This window comes from Patella vulgata, chromosome 1 (assembly GCF_932274485.2).
Source record: "Patella vulgata chromosome 1, xgPatVulg1.2, whole genome shotgun sequence".
NCBI classification, from domain to species: Eukaryota; Metazoa; Mollusca; class Gastropoda; family Patellidae; genus Patella; species Patella vulgata.
The window spans coordinates 15,573,288-15,591,191 of record NC_065879.2 but is presented as its reverse complement, the minus strand read 5'-3'; the positions used below and the strand labels follow the sequence as shown (position 1 = coordinate 15,591,191).

Here is a 17,904-nt window from a genome sequence, read left to right as displayed (position 1 = left end):
CATTTAGAGAAATTGACACATATGTCGCTTAAAGATACTTCCCCACAAAAGTATTTATCGGGTGGTTATTTCCAATAAAAGTATAGCAATTTTGGTATATATGGAAAGTAGAAACATCAAATCTTATTGAAAAAAACTGGATTCCCTGAAAAACCTGCATGGAGCGCATAACCGACAACCCCACGATTTGGGATGCCTGTCTGAGTGACGTCAAAGGTTGCACGCAAAGATTGTCCAATCTCTCAGCGCTAATTATTTTTAGTCCAAATATATCATCAAATTACACAGTTTATACGCCGGAAAGTATCTTTAACTCCACTTAATTATATATTTAATATATACTATTTCAGTAAAAGAACAGTTAATATATAATTAGAGATGCATTATGTAAGATTTAGATAAAGACCAGTTGGTTTTTACTATAGTGTAAAAACATAGATTATGAAAATGAATATATTGACAATTTCAGTCAAATTACTTCTGAGCAAAGTTATGAGTGTTTGAGGTTTTAACATGAAATGGTCTCCATAGAAGGCCAATTAACAGTTCATATTCTCGATTGTCAAGTACCATTGCCACTGTAATAAACAACACCTCTATTTACAATCCTTCTATCAAAAGTCCCTGTGAGTTGTGGCAGCCATATTATGGTTTAGCATAAATATGATGGGGCACTGTCGCATCCACTCAATATCTAAGCCATCATATAGCCTAGGGTGTTAATTATTGGCTTGTCATGTGAATAATAATTTATGTAACATTTGAAGCCAGAAAAAAAGACCTGCAATAGGCAGATTTATCTCTTACATTATGCATCTTTTAATAATTCTATATGTGATTAAACAGTTCAATAAAATACTCAAAAGAATATTAAGAAATTAATGTAGCGGTGTGCATATAGCTACATTTACATAATAGCATTCTATATCTATTCACTGTTTTATTTTCCTTATAATCTCCATTTTTTTTAGTAAATTTCCTGAAGAATGGGCCCCCGAAAAACAATTTTAAACTTTGTGGAGCCATGGTTCCTCAGTGCGTAATATGTTGGCTCATTATCCTGGGCGACCTTCGTTTGCACGGATTTTTGTACAAATCAGTGCTGGACAAAAGACAAGACTTAGCCTGAATATGTTGCTTATTTTCCAGATTGCCCCAGAAATGAAATGAAACGTCCTACTGTTCTGCTCCAACTGGGCTATGGCCTACTCTTATTTTGAATTCCATCTGTCAAGGGTTCTTTTACATGCCAATGTGTACACAGGACCTTGCTTTTTTGTCCCATACGATTGACTATACACTGTCCCTTGCCAAGCCCGCTGTTCTACACCACTAACAAGAGGGAACCCGATGAACTTTCTCGGCCCACGCAGGGATCGAACAAGGGACCCACAGGCTAGTGAGCCAAAGTCCTACACACTGAACCACCATGGCTCCTCAGCTTGCCCCAGTCTAATACACTACATTAAAATACACTACCACTTCTAGCATTTACAAGAAATGTGAAAATATAGACTTTCACACAGCCAGGGGTGACGACTTTATATATACAAGAATTGATTGCCTGGGAAATAGAAATACAATCACAGTCTACATACTTATACCACAAGAATTATGAAAAGAATAACATTACTGTTATATAAAAACATAGATAAAAATTTATAATTGTATAAAACTTGCTATTGAGGTATACCACAAAGTTAAAAATATGAAAATAAATTAAATACCAACATGATGCATATGTTTTGTAAGATTTAGATAAAGAGCTGGGCCCGGTTTCACAAAACATTCTCAGATTTAAGTTAAGAATTTACTCAAAATTTAACTAAAAAATAACCCTTTATAAAACTTTTGTTGTTTTAATGTATCAATAAGAAACTATGCGCAAAGTTTTGAGTTTTTGAATCAAAGATAGGCTATTTCTCATAAACAGTGACTGAAAGTTGAATAAGTTCTTAACTCAAGTCTTGAGAATGGTTTATGAAATCGGGCACTGGCTGTTTTGGCTATAATAGTTCAAAAACAGATAATGAAAAATTAATATAGTGAAAATTACTTAATTCTTAGCGAAGTTATGACTGTTTGATGAATAGTGTAGTCTTGATTTTCATTACTACTATTGTTACGATAATAAACAAAATCTTGATTATCCATTTTTAAATTAAATTATTAAATGAAGATCTTATGTCAGTCCATTAAAAATCACAAGGTCTTGATTATGGTCTTGTCATGTGAATGTATGTATAAATAATAATTTAAATAATATTTGAATCCAAAAGAAATACCTGCAATAAGCAGATTTAGCTCTTTAACTATTAAACAAATATAATTTATTTTTACCATAACAAAGACAAAACAACAATGGATAGCAGAATATTCCAAGACTGAGTTATTACAAAATTATATGGGAAAATCAGAATGTACTTATAATATTAATAATAATATTAGTCTATTTGTATTGCGCTGTATCATAAGGCCTGTCATTAAGTCAACTGGCGTGGTTTCAAATCCCCAGTTGTACATGACAAGGAGTAGGGTCGCCTGTCCAACCTCCTGGGTTTTCTCCGGGGTCCTCCGGTTTCCTCCCACTGCTAAAGACCCCTACGCGCAAGCAAATTATTGAAATAAAATTAAAACCATATGTTAGTCCCGAAATGGCCAAGTTTCTGTCAAGTGGATCTCTCTCTCTCTCTCTCTCTCTCTCTCTATATATATATATATATATATATATATATATATATATTGCGCAAAGCACAGTCCAAAATCGATCACAACTGCCATTAAGTGAATGTTTTCTTTAACAAAAAAGTTTTAAGTCTGGATCTAACCACAACAATATTTGGAGAGTTTTTTTTATTTCCACTGAGTAGGAAAAGGTCCTTTGACCAAAATGGACTGTTTTTACTTGAAGTATAAATCTAATTTAAATCTGCTGATTTTCATAAACATGTGTATGGCATTTTGAATCCCCTACAAACAATAACAATATTAGAAAAAATTCTGGAATAGAGCACACTTATTAAAATTTGGCTTTCCCTGTCTTGGGTTAAAGAAATTACTGGTAGCCTTATATAGCTACATTTACATAATAGCATTCTATATCTATTCACTGTTTTATTTTCCTTATAATCTCCATTTTTTTTAGTAAATTTCCTGAAGAATGGGCCCCCGAAAAACAATTTTAAACTTTGTGGAGCCATGGTTCCTCAGTGCGTAATATGTTGGCTCATTATCCTGGGCGACCTTCGTTTGCACGGATTTTCGTACAAATCAGTGCTGGACAAAAGACAAGACTTAGCCTGAATATGTTGCTTATTTTCCAGATTGCCCCAGAAATGAAATGAAACGTCCTACTGTTCTGCTCCAACTGGGCTATGGCCTACTCTTATTTTGAATTCCATCTGTCAAGGGTTCTTTTACATGCCAATGTGTACACAGGACCTTGCTTTTTTGTCCCATACGATTGACTATACACTGTCCCTTGCCAAGCCCGCTGTTCTACACCACTAACAAGAGGGAACCCGATGAACTTTCTCGGCCCACGCAGGGATCGAACAAGGGACCCACAGGCTAGTGAGCCAAAGTCCTACACACTGAACCACCATGGCTCCTCAGCTTGCCCCAGTCTAATACACTACATTAAAATACACTACCACTTCTAGCATTTACAAGAAATGTGAAAATATAGACTTTCACACAGCCAGGGGTGACGACTTTATATATACAAGAATTGATTGCCTGGGAAATAGAAATACAATCACAGTCTACATACTTATACCACAAGAATTATGAAAAGAATAACATTACTGTTATATAAAAACATAGATAAAAATTTATAATTGTATAAAACTTGCTATTGAGGTATACCACAAAGTTAAAAATATGAAAATAAATTAAATACCAACATGATGCATATGTTTTGTAAGATTTAGATAAAGAGCTGGGCCCGGTTTCACAAAACATTCTCAGATTTAAGTTAAGAATTTACTCAAAATTTAACTAAAAAATAACCCTTTATAAAACTTTTGTTGTTTTAATGTATCAATAAGAAACTATGCGCAAAGTTTTGAGTTTTTGAATCAAAGATAGGCTATTTCTCATAAACAGTGACTGAAAGTTGAATAAGTTCTTAACTCAAGTCTTGAGAATGGTTTATGAAATCGGGCACTGGCTGTTTTGGCTATAATAGTTCAAAAACAGATAATGAAAAATTAATATAGTGAAAATTACTTAATTCTTAGCGAAGTTATGACTGTTTGATGAATAGTGTAGTCTTGATTTTCATTACTACTATTGTTACGATAATAAACAAAATCTTGATTATCCATTTTTAAATTAAATTATTAAATGAAGATCTTATGTCAGTCCATTAAAAATCACAAGGTCTTGATTATGGTCTTGTCATGTGAATGTATGTATAAATAATAATTTAAATAATATTTGAATCCAAAAGAAATACCTGCAATAAGCAGATTTAGCTCTTTAACTATTAAACAAATATAATTTATTTTTACCATAACAAAGACAAAACAACAATGGATAGCAGAATATTCCAAGACTGAGTTATTACAAAATTATATGGGAAAATCAGAATGTACTTATAATATTAATAATAATATTAGTCTATTTGTATTGCGCTGTATCATAAGGCCTGTCATTAAGTCAACTGGCGTGGTTTCAAATCCCCAGTTGTACATGACAAGGAGTAGGGTCGCCTGTCCAACCTCCTGGGTTTTCTCCGGGGTCCTCCGGTTTCCTCCCACTGCTAAAGACCCCTACGCGCAAGCAAATTATTGAAATAAAATTAAAACCATATGTTAGTCCCGAAATGACCAAGTTTCTGTCAAGTGGATCTCTCTCTCTCTCTCTCTCTCTATATATATATATATATATATATATATATATATATTGCGCAAAGCACAGTCCAAAATCGATCACAACTGCCATTAAGTGAATGTTTTCTTTAACAAAAAAGTTTTAAGTCTGGATCTAACCACAACAATATTTGGAGAGTTTTTTTTATTTCCACTGAGTAGGAAAAGGTCCTTTGACCAAAATGGACTGTTTTTACTTGAAGTATAAATCTAATTTAAATCTGCTGATTTTCATAAACATGTGTATGGCATTTTGAATCCCCTACAAACAATAACAATATTAGAAAAAATTCTGGAATAGAGCACACTTATTAAAATTTGGCTTTCCCTGTCTTGGGTTAAAGAAATTACCGGTAGCCTAATATAAGAACCAATTTTTTTAAGACAATTTTGATTTAAGGGTGCTTATATCCCCTACCTCCCCAACCCTCATTGTCTACGGGTCTGATCAAAGGACTTCATATCATTTATAAAATGATATAAGCCAGTATCAACACAATAACAGCTAATATAACATAGAAGATCAAGGACGATTTCTGTTCCACTTTTACTGGTCGAGTCTTTAACGGATAAAATGTCCTCTCCCAGGCTGTATAGATGGCTTCCTTTGCTTCCGGCCATTTTCCTGGACCAAACAATCTGTATTGGTATGGTGTAGTAGGCCCAAAGAAACATGTTAACGCCAGTTTAGGATCACTCTTGAATAACTTTTCTGAAGATTATAAAAAAAAAACATAGGTTACCAAAGCAATGAAATATATATATATATGCCTTAAGCAACTTAGTTGTCATTTTAATGTTTTGAACATATATTTGAACGGTGTTTAAAATCGAGCAACAGTTGTGACCATCAAACAGTCTAGAAACTGCAATGCGATTTTCTGTATAATCAGGGGGTAATAATAATCCAGGAAGTTACCATCCAAGATCTTTGGGATACAAACATATTTTTAAGTTTCATCAAAACTGAATGAAAATTGTGATTTCTAGATAGAACACAAGCTAGAAAAGTGATTTTTCATACAAACAAGTGCAACACACCAGAAAGTTTTGAACATACATTTGAACGGTATTTAGAATCAGGCAACAGTTGTGACCATCAAATGGTCTAGAACTGTGATGCGATTTTTCGTACAATCAGGGGTAATAATCCAGAAAGTTACCATCCAAGATCTTTGGGATATAAACATATTTTAAGTTTCATCAAAACTGAATGAAAGTTCTGATTTCTAAATAGAACACAAGCTAGAAAAGTGATTTTTCATACAATCAAGTGCAACAGACCAGAAAGTCAAGGTACGATACATACATATGCCAAAATCTATTCCCAAAGATCGTTGGGATATTAACATATATTTTACATTTTGTTAAAATTGGATAAAAAATGTGACCCATAGAGTGAGAGAGAAATGGGGTTTAACGTCCACTCGACACAAACTAGGTCATTTCGGGACTAACATATGGTTTAATTTTTTTTTCCCAATAATTCACTTGCGCGTAGGGGTCTTTAGCAGTGGGAGGAAACCGGAGGACCTGGAGAAAACCCACGAGGTTGGACAGACCCATAGAGTGTTCACAAACAAATCTAAACAGACGTACAGGGACGATGGCATAATACGTCCACATGAAAATGTGGACATATAAAAATTGACCATATGACCCCTTATTTTTCATGTTGGGTTGGTGACATGAGGTGTAAGAAAAGTATGAGCGTGTATATGTCGGTTTGCGGAAAAAATTTGGAGTATTCAGCTGTGAACTTAAAAGATACTTTCCCACAAAAGTATTTATCAGGTGGTTATTTCCAATAAAAGTATGTCAATTTTGTTATATATGGAAAGTGGAGACACCCAATCTTTCTAGAAAAATACCGGATTCCTTGAAAAACACCCATGATGCACACACAAGTCAAATATGAGAGGGTGTCGCTAATTGGCAGCCTGACAAATAAGGGCTGTCTTCTCGAGTGACGCGAAGATTGTCTGATCTCTCAGCATTAGGGAGCGCTTGATGTATATGTTGATAAATTTGATGGTGAGCGGATCAGGAAATTGTGAGAGATTTAACTGTACAACAGTTTCTGAGATAAAAAAACACGCAAAAAGACATGGGCAGTGGATATTCCGAGAATTTAATTAGGCTTCAATATTTATGATAAATGGACAGCGATAAGACAACATCGTCTTTTATATGCAATGAATTCCCCTCCGACTTTGCACCCGTTGCTAGATCCCACGACAGCCAAGTCATGTGACATAAACATGAATTCTTTTAATACATTTTTTATAGCTTGAGGTAGGTATTTCCTCGCGAATACAATGTTTTGAGAAGGATTTGAAGCAAAATTTTGATAGATAAATTACGCTGAATATGTTAAAATCCTGCACTCAACCTCCTCTAAATCTTCTATGGTAACAAGGTCTGCCATTGGGTCAAGTGGTGTGGTTTCGATTCCCCGCATGTACGTGACACGGAGTAGGGTCGTCTGTCTATCACTGTGGGTTTTGTCCAGGTCCTCCGGTTTTCTCCCACCGCTAAAGACCCCTACGCATAAGCAAATTATTCAAATAATATTGAACCATTTAGTCCCGAAATGACCTAGTTCGTGTTGATTCACTCAATACAAACTAGGTCATTTTGGGACTAACTTGAGTGGAAGTTAAACCCCATTTCTGTCATGAGTTTTCTCTGGGTCCGCCTGTTTCCTCCCACTGCTAAAGACGCCTACGTGCAAGCGAATGAATGGAATAAAACTGAATCATGCTTTAGTCCCACAATGACCTTGTTTATGTCGAGTGGACGTTAAACCCATTTCTCTCCCCCTTTCTTTCTATTTGGTAATAAAGAACAGGTTAAAATATTCTTACTGAAATCAATTCTGCATCCATTTAAATCGGCTAGTTCATCCATAAAGGCGCAATAATCAACTTGAATAGTGTGCCGTGGTGATTGGAAGTATCTTTGCATCATACGAATTTCTTTACCTCTAACATCCTTCCACATATCTTCTTTAGAGGGTAGCTGTACATCACCCTGATAAACAAACAAAGAACAAAAATTAGGATTTCCTTTTAAGCATGACAGGAAAGAAATCCAATCAGTTGATCGAGAAAACACCAAATTTAAAGTAAATCATAAAAGTAGGCCTTCGAATTTTCACAGTGAAAGACTTTCAAAATTTAACAGCATTTTTTAAATTTATTTCCTATATCGCGATATTAATCGTATCGTAGACTATGAATCATGACGCGCATCGTATCGTGGCCTGGCGTATCGTTGCAGCCCTAGTTGGGACATAGAGAATTACATCATAATGCAGTGGTACTTATATTAAAGTACAAGATGTATAGTATATATAGTCAGAACTTCATTCAAAGTAGTATACACAATTACACAGCGTCCTTACCTTTTGTGAATGATATAAAAAAATATATGGAAATTATTAGCAGTGATTTTCTGCTGTAAGGCGCTTGAACCGAGATTCTGGTTGATCGAGTTTGATCAAGTGCATTACTTTTTTGTCCCATTCAGCAACACACGTGCGAATGAGACGCCTGAAAAGGGATTTTTCTTACCTTGAAGACCCTTGTAGCAAGACGACATTGTAGTTCTGATATTGGCATGATGGCACCAAGAGGTTGTATACAGCCAATAATAGCTATAGTCTGTTTCTTTAAATCTGGTGGAAACATATACTTAAACAACTGTACTCTGTTGTTTTTCACATCAACCACAGACCTCTCCAGAAATGGAAAACCAAATTTATAACCAGTTGCCAACATGACAATGTCTATGTCATCTTCTTTCGTACCATCAATGAATTCTGCACCATGTTTGGTGAATCTTTTGATGTCAGTTTTAACTTTCACAGATCCACAGATGATTCTGTTTGGTAAATCATCGTTTACAGTTGGGTGCTGGGCGAACGGTGGGTGTTCTGGTTTTAGAGAATAAGTAGCGTGATCAAATCGTTTGTTTAATATTCCAGCTGTGATGCCATTTATTATCGACAATGGCAACATTTTCACAATTAATGCAGTTAAGCGGTTTGTTTTACTCATATCAATTGGAAGGCCATTATCAGATATTCTATTAATTACCCAGCATCCTCGTCTTGTACTGAGGAAAACCTGCAACATAAAAAAAATTCATACACTTGGATAGGGTGCCCCACCATAAATAAATATCTCCAAATATCTCGACAATTACACCTCAATATTTATATATACTGAGCGCCATGGAAAACGCATCACTTAGTTTTTCGTATAACAAAATGATCCTGTAAACATATCTTATTTATTTTGCTTCTTATTGTGAACAATATTCAAATGGGAACGCATCAATAACAACACATTTGTACACTTATGGATGTTTAATCTGTCACGGGCTCTTACGCACGCTGTGCAGCGACCTCGCATGGAATAAACCAATGTTTGAAAGAAGGCCTGGGGCAAATTATTCCATTCTTGGACAAGAGCAGCTTCTAAAGCAGCAATGGTGTGCATCTGTGGTCTCCGATACAGACGGTGTTCAATCTCATCCCAGACATGTTCTATCGGTGCCATGTCCGGAGACATGGCTGGCCAGTCCAAGACATTGATGTTGTTAGCAGCCAGGTCGTCCATACTAAAACGGGTGGTATGCGGATGTGCATTATCCTGTTAGAAGTGTTGAAGTTGTGGGTGCGCTCGAAACATCGGAACAACAATTGGTTGCAAGAAATCATCACGATAGGCTACAGCATTAACGCGACCCCTGCAAATGTGTAGGGCGGTCCGGTGATGAAATGTGAAGCCTCCCCACACCAATACACTTCCCCCACCCCATCGATTTGTTTCGAAGATGCAGCAGTTTGCAAGACGTTCCCCAAGACGTCTCCACACACGTTGACGGCCATCAGCGTGATAAAGATGAAAGCGACTCTCATCACTGAAGAGCACACTTTGCCAGTCTACTCTTCTCCATGTCTGGTGTCCTTGAGCCCATATCAAACGCCGCTGACGGTGATGATCCCTGAGGATAGCTCCAACATAAGGTCGTCGTGCACGGAGTCCTACTTCTCTTAGACGACATCTTATGGTGTTGGCACTTACTGGTCCTTGTCTTCCGACGACTGCTGCACCTGTTCGATTCGCTGGGCGGAATCTGTCACGCAGATGAGTGACCCGGATGTAGCAGTCTTGAGTCTGGGTTGTAACGTGTTGTGGACCAGGACGTTGACGGTCACGTGTTGATCCAGTAACTCGAACACGTTCCACCAACCTTACAATAGTGGACTGATGACAATTGAAGTGTCTGGCAATAGCACGTGTAGACATGCCAGCCTGGGACATTCCCATGGCTTCATTCCGTTGATTTTCAGTAAGTCTCGGCATCTCTAGCTCGATTCCTTCACGCGTCCAACAACAAATTACGACAGATTGATGTTTCACAGTTCATGTACTGCACATTAAGTTGAAAACATGCTTTTAAAGGGCTCACACACAATGCTGCACGTGAATATTGGGTTTTTCATGTGCATCTCGTGCAAATTTTTTTTTGTGCACACGGGCCGATATTTTTTGCATTTGGGAGCATTGTGTGAAACAATAGTTCATAGTATTGCATAATATTATACATACAAAACCACCTAGTAATAAAATATTTGGGAAAAAAAGTGATGCGTTTTCCATGGCGATGTTGCACTTAATAAACTATGACCATTTAACCATCCATAAATAATAGACTGAAAAATGGTTACGAGTGTCGGTCATAACATCCAGGAACTTTAGAGTAAAAAAATAGGTGTCGAGTCAACTTTCTGTTGTGAAAATTTTCTCTGCACAGGGCACCCTAAATTGGATTAAAGGAAAAAAATAAATAAAATAAAGCTTAATGTCCTATTTTTCTGCACCAACTGGGATAATATGTGCTATGGGTGAAACATTTTCCTGGGCAGTGGCATTCTTGACTGTGCACCTCGATTACTTATCCCATGCAAATGACATGGGGTAACGGCAGCGAAAATCCTTTAGGAAGATTCTAAGCCAACCCAGGAGGGATCAAACCCGAGATCTCCTGACTAATGAGCCAGCATCTTACTCACTGAACCTCTGTGGCTCCACTAATTTGTGTTTATCAGTTTGAAAATTGTCAGAGTGAGATATCTTTGTTATAAGCAATAAAATGGAAAATAACGTTAATTATCGTAGCAATGATGCTTGAGATTTAAGACTACGCTTTTTCTTGTCAAATCTTCAAACATTCATAATTTGACTGAAATTTTCAAAAAGTTCATTTCTCATAATCTAATCTATTATAGCAAGAAAAGGAAGCTCTTAATCTAAATTTTATATAATGCATCTTTAATTAAATGCTACATAATTAAGGGGGTGGATGGCAGAATGGTTAGCGGGTGTGCATTGTATTATAAGGTCTGTCATTGAGTCAACTGGCGTAGTTGCCTGTCCAACCCCAGGGGTTTTCTCCTTTGGTCCAGTTTCCTCACAATGCTAAGGATCCTTGCGCGCAACCGATTTTATTGAAATAAAATTGAACCATTCCCGAAATGACCTAGTTTGTGTGGAGTGGACCTTAAAACCCATGTCTCTGTCTCTCTCTAAATAATTAAGTGGAGTACATATTTTTATGTGATGAAGCTGTCTAAATCAAATATTGTCCAAAACATGCTAGAGTGAGATCGACAATTTTAATGAACATAATCTTAAAGATACATTATGGGAGATTCGATAATGAGTTGGCAGTTCTCACTATAATAGTTAAAAACTAGATAACGTAAAGGCAATTTGCTGAAAATTTCATTCAAATTGATCCACTATGAACCGAAAACTAAGCGAATGAAATTTCTGCCTAGCCTCGGTCATCATTACTAAAGTCAGTACGATAAACAGCATAGTCTCGAATATCTATTTAATCGTTTAATCGAGAAGGAAAGTTATGCAGTAAATCGGCTCACAATCCACTTAAGATCACAGGCTAGCGATGCCATCTAGAGTTCATTATGGTCTTGATAAGTTAATTAATGTCTAATTAATAATTTAGATAACATTTCAGGCCTAAAGAAAGACCTGCAATAGACAGATTTAGCTCTTGCATAATGCATGTTTAATTAGGCCTACCTGAGAAGCAATACGACTCAGTTCTACAGCAGCATCACCTCCAGAATTACCAATGCCTACTACCATAACTCTTTTATCTTCATAACCATGAAAGTTTCGATAATCATGTGAATGTAAAACTTTACCTTCAAATTCATCCAAACCAGAAAATTTGGGTTCATTTTTGACAGCATGGTGTCCCGTACAAACCAAAACACCATCAAAAACTAAGTTTTGTGTTTCTCCTGTATTTAAGTCTTTCACCTGTATATCCCATCTACCTGTTTCATCAAAGTCGGCAGATCTTTTTACACTGACTACTTCTGTTTCAAATCGTATATATTTGCATAAATTGAACTCATTTGCATATTGTTTGAAGTATTCCCAAACCTGTGTGTTATGCATAAAGATCGGGTATTCTTTAGGTATAGGGTAGTCACTATAACACATCATTTCCTTACTGGTGTTGATAACAGTACTTCTCATAACGCATGACTGACCATCTCTGACTTCCTTGGTGTAACGCCACAAACCACCAATATTGTCCGTTCTTTCAAAACATACCGGTTCTAACTTTTCGTCTAAACAGCATTTAATAGCCGTTAGTCCACTGGCACCTGAGCCAATCACGGCTATTTTCTTCACCATTTTAACCTATAAAATACAATTATGGATAATCATTTAGAAGGAGGACTGCACAATAAAACACAGATATAACAAATGATACAATGGCATGGAATTTAATGTCTATTAACACTTTAGGTCATTTTAGGACTAATATATGACAAGTGTACTATTTAAGTGTGACAGGATGGTCCTGTTCGGAATCAAACCCACAACCCTAGGCATAGAATCCACACACGTACCTCTACCGGTGAAGTCACGTACCGTAGGAAATGAAATTAAATGGGGTTCAACATCCTGCTGTTCTGTTGTGACTGGGATAATGAAATTGGGCATACACCATATATAGTGTGCTATGAGGGAAATTTTGACTGGAGAGAGAGAGAGAGATGGGGTTTAACGTCCACTCCACACAAACTAGGTCATTTCGGGACTAACATATGGTTTAATTTTATTTCAATAATTCGCTTGCGCGTAGGGGAATTTTGACTGGACAGCGGGAGCCACGGTTACGACGGTGGCTCGCTAGCCTGGAGGTCAGGTGTTCGATCCCTGCATATTGGCCGAGAAAGTTCATCAGGATTTTCCGACCTGGTTTCCCCTTGTCAGTGGTGCAGAATGGAGGGCCTGACAAGGACAGCTATCTAGTCATTTGGATGATACGAAAAACTGAGGTCCCGTGTATATATTGGAATGCACGTAAAAGATCCCCTGGCAGTTGGAATTCGATATATTAAGAGTACCGGTAGGCGATAGTGCCGCTGCCCGGCCAAAATTTCCCTCATAGCACACTGTATGGCGTATGCCCGTCTTCATTAGCCCAGTATTGGAGCAGAACAGTAGGACGTTAAACCCCATTTCATTTCTGCTCTCATATCCAATTCCAACTGCCAAGGGGTATTTTATTTATGTGCGTGCCAATGTATATGGAACCTCAATTGAATTTTTTGTGCCATCTGAATGACAATACATTGTCCCTTGCCAGGTCCTCGTTAACAGCAATAAATCAAAATTCTACCACTTCCCTGCATCCAATGAATGGCTGCTATGTAATGCAGGTTAATAAATAGGTCTACTAATTAGCCATGCCCATATGCAACAACCCCTCGTTAAATACATGTTGGCTTCATGGATTCAATGTACCTTTCAGTTTCACATCGTCCTTACAGTTACAGGACTTTATACTTTATAACGTCGAAAGTTCAGCAAGTTATTCAGTTGATAATATACTATTCAAAAAAAGTAGGGGATATTTGATTTTTAAGTGTTATTAAAGTCACCTAATGAAACTGACGAAGAAACAAATGACAAAATGAAATGAAGTTCACATTCATCGATTTATTCCAAATGATCGTTAGACTAAGTAAGGCACAGACTGACCATTATAAGGGTAAAATGATACCCGGGGTCAAACAGCAAAGTTACCACAGCATCACAACCAAGTCAGTAACGGGTAAATCCTCCTCTGTTTGCCAAACAAGCATTGATCCGACGTGGCATACTCCTAATGAGACGTCTAAGGTCATTTTGGTCCAGATTGTCCCATTCCTGTTGCAATGCAGCAGCAAGTTCTTGGACATTGGCAGGACGTTGTTGACGTTGACGTAACCTCTGTCCAAGCATGTCCCAGACATGCTCGATGGGGGAGAGGTCGGGACTCAGTGCTGGCCAAGGTAATGTGGTGATGTTCTGTTGTTGGAGGTAACCTGTAACGATCCTGGCCCTGTGACATCTTGCGTTGTCATCCTGGAAGATGAAACGGCGGCCATGACGTCGTGCGAACGGCACAACATGGACTGCCAAGATGTTGTCCGGGTAGTACTGGCCTGTAACACGCCCTGCAACAACATGTAAAGCCGTTCTTCCAGCAACAGTGATGCCTCCCCACACCATAACAGAACCACCCCCAAATCGATCATGTCTGATGACGTTAACGTCTTGGAAGCGCTCGTTTCGACGACGCCACACCCTCCTACGTCTGTCCAAAAAATCAACAGTGAACCTTGACTTATCTGAAAACATCACATTGGGTAAGCCGATGCATATCAAAATTTGTTTTCTGGTCACTAAAACAATTAAACTGATGTTTCCACCCTGGAATTCAATGCCACAATGACTGTAACATTCAAAGTCAGAGTCGTGCAAATCTTGGGTTGGACCCCCATGATGATCCCAAGCATCACCTGCATTCCATGCGGTAGCTATTGGTGCGTTTGGGCGTCACATGTAACTGGAAATGTTTCTTCTGTTAGGTTCTACAGTGACTTTTTTCGTAGTCATTTGCATATTTTAGTATTATGCCCCCAAAATCAAATATCCCCTACTTTTTTTGAATAGTATAGAAATAGAACCAACTATCCTAGTAATCCTACCTATTTGGCCGCAATTTATTTCAAATGAACTTTTGTTGACACATGGACGGACCTTGTTCTAAAGTCTATATAAAAAAAAATAGGGTCCAAGGTTTACTTCACTAATAATATAACATAACAGTAATGCCAATACGATAAAAAGGCAAACAGTTCATGCAAAACTGTTCTGGAGCGATTTGTACTGACACTGGTTCTTGAATTCGTGTCAAAAAGAATGTCTTCCATTAATCCAACCTATTTTAATTGTAAACAATACAGGGGAGACAAATCCAGTTTAATTTCGGAATCAGACCACAGTTTCTTCTGGCAATGCAAATTTTATGCCCTTCTGCACCCTTAAACTACCCAAATCTACCATTATTTCAATAATGTATATCTAATTTTTATAATTATATAACGTTATTTGTGTCAAATTGCCCCTCCCTAAAAATGCGATAACCAAGGGACAAATCTCCAAAATCCACAAATCCAACCAAAATCCACTATTATTTCAACTCATATTACAAATACAATAATTTATATCGATTTTTGATCATTTATCGTTTATTTTGGCAAATTGACCTTTAAATGCGATTTATATGGACATTTGGAAGCCACAACAAAGGGACACAGCACGTGTTAAACACAAATCCACCATTATTTAAAGTAGTTTAAAGTCCGTAACTCAATATCATCCAATCTTCGACATTGAAAACACGAATTTTTTGGCAATTTAAATCAGCATTGGTGTTGTGATCTTACCTGCAAAAGATGGGCTTCTGATATCCAATATTTAAGACAAAATAAACATTTTACCATAGGTACACGAATCGTGTACCATAATGCGTTTCAGCGCCATTTGTAACAAGGTGCTCAAAGAATGAGGCTAGACATATTCCACAAGTCATGTCAAACGGTGATATCATATTCTTATTTGGAGAGCATGCGCAATAAATAATATCGGTGTTGACTGGAATAACCAGACGCTAGAAACTGACTTGCGGTTGAGACTTCTGGCGTATTTCGCCGAACATAACTGATGACAATTCACAGTAAAACGGACACGATTGAATGTAAAACAGTTTATATAAATTCATATTACACTATTATATGTGTTGCGACTCATTTGTGCCAATTTTTAGATCCAAAATATTAGCGACTTTATATGGATTTACTATTTCCGAGTAAAGGAAACGCAACGTTTCAGGACTCTTACAAGCATCTTTATCAAACAATGATCAATAATGCTGTTGTTGTTTATTACAAATATAACGCTCAATATGATATGGACAGTTTGATTTAATAAAGTTAGTTACATATTATGAATCAACAAATTAAGAACAAATTAAAACAGGGGGTCCAGCTGACTAATGTTTGTTATCATCCGTATGGATGGATATCAAAAAAGAATCCACTTGCTCTATGTGGAAAAGCATATTAAAAACTGTTCGTGCGATTATTTCCATATAGTTAAACATTTCAAGTCCTTTAAAACAGTTCACCATTTCAACGTTTCAAATCAAGTCTGAGTTTTCCTTGTTGTGGATGTCTCTTCCTAGATAAGAGTTACCCGAAAAGGGAAAGTAGAGCCAACAGTAACACAGAACAGAACATTTTCAACATTCATAAGAATAATGCATGGCATAAACATTTAAACGCAAATTATACAGATTTATATGCACTCTTAATATCTTAATATTAAGAAATAGTTGTGTAGATCCCCGTGTTTGTCTTTATGTTTCCCTAATGTATTATTTTATTAAATCATTCAGCAGATTGAACTGCCATGCGATAGTTCCTTCCCGTGTAACTAGATATGTAGTTGCCTACATTAATGTTAATTCATTCTGATATTACTAAAGCATCCAAGTGGCTTAGCCGCCAACCTGACTAGTTATATAATGCTCTATTGTGCGCTTCATAAAGTTTTGGCATCTTCCATCAAATTTCCTTTCTCTTATTGCATGCAGTGCTCTGGCCAATTCATTCTGATTTCATTTTAGTATCCCTGTAAGTCCTACGGATCAAGATTAATAATGTTGCCCCAGACGGCGACCGACAACCTCTACCTCGGTGCCTATTTGGTGTAGACAATTGCCAATGGGGTGCTAATCCTCTCAAAAAACAACCTCTATTTATATCTTGTATTTTAAATATACAATGGTCCATACGGAGTTCAATAAGTTTTAGTATTTTTATTCACTTGTTGAAAATCTTCGAATTTGACCAGTCTGATTGTGATAGCAGAATGGCCATAAGATAAGATAAGATTTTTATTGTTTAGAAACATCCATTGAGGACAGCATACAATATAAACATATGTACATGTCATAAATAATAACTATATTTGGTGCAGGTGCATTTTCAAAAATGAAACAAAAGTAAGATCTGACATGATGATGAATTATTGATGAAAAAGTTGATTGTTTGGAGATTTCATCAGACGATCACACCACGACAGTACGTAGTACTAGTACCGTTGTATGAAGAAAATGAATAATTTTATTGCTTCGAAATAGCAATTTAACCATTATTGTCAGACCATTATTGATCCGCGGTATCGATATGATTATTAGTAGTGTCACCTGCCTAATCACGTGTGTTTTCTCCGGGTCCCCTAGTTTTCTCCCACCACTGAAGATCTTTGCACAGACGCACAAACGAGTTATAGAAATTTAAATGCACCACGTGTTTGTCCTGAAATAAAATGACTTGTTAAACTCTCTCTCTCTCTCTCTCTCTCTCTCTCCATTTATGATATAAATCGTTGTCAACATCTTCTTTGATTGGCATTTAGTAATTGAACATATTAACACAGGGTACAATTTTATGGAGACACAATTACTGAGTTTAATACTAAGCGACGTTTCGACGAAGATACTTTCGTCTTTATCAAACAGATGATACAGGTATGTGAATATTAGGCAAATATATACAGAATATGCAACAAAATAACAA

The 17,904-nt window shown here is 36.8% G+C and overlaps 1 protein-coding gene across 3 annotated transcripts; it reads right to left on the bottom strand.

Annotated features, from left to right (window-relative positions):
* Positions 1-3,094: 3,094 nt before the first annotated feature.
* LOC126820394 (flavin-containing monooxygenase 5) lies at positions 3,095-15,191 on the bottom strand. 3 transcript variants are annotated; one of them, XM_050548730.2, is made up of 5 exons: positions 15,154-15,191; positions 11,993-12,625; positions 8,450-9,004; positions 7,742-7,907; positions 3,095-5,586 (listed from the first exon to the last, which is right to left on the bottom strand). In XM_050548730.2, the coding sequence occupies exons 2-5, from the start codon at positions 12,617-12,619 to the stop codon at positions 5,342-5,344; spliced, it is 1,593 nt and encodes a 530-aa protein (XP_050404687.1). In that variant the 5' UTR covers positions 12,620-12,625; positions 15,154-15,191; the 3' UTR covers positions 3,095-5,341. The 3 variants fall into 3 exon arrangements, with proteins under 3 accessions (XP_050404687.1, XP_050404303.1, XP_050404617.1); XM_050548346.2 differs by having other exon boundaries at positions 14,968-15,189; XM_050548660.2 differs by lacking the exon at positions 15,154-15,191 and adding an exon at positions 13,739-13,818.
* Between the last annotated feature and the right edge of the window lie 2,713 nt (positions 15,192-17,904).

Bases quoted from the DNA above. Each gene is read 5' to 3' on its own strand.
- LOC126820394 (XM_050548730.2), bottom strand. From the start codon at position 12,619: ATGGTGAAGAAAATAGCCGTGATTGGCTCAGGTGCCAGTGGACTAACG. The intron at 9,005-11,992 runs GTAGGCCTAATT...TTTATGTTGCAG, and splicing joins TGAGTCGTATTGCTTCTCAG to GTTTTCCTCAGTACAAGACG. The intron at 7,908-8,449 runs GTAAGAAAAATC...TTTGTTTATCAG, and splicing joins TTGCTACAAGGGTCTTCAAG to GGTGATGTACAGCTACCCTC.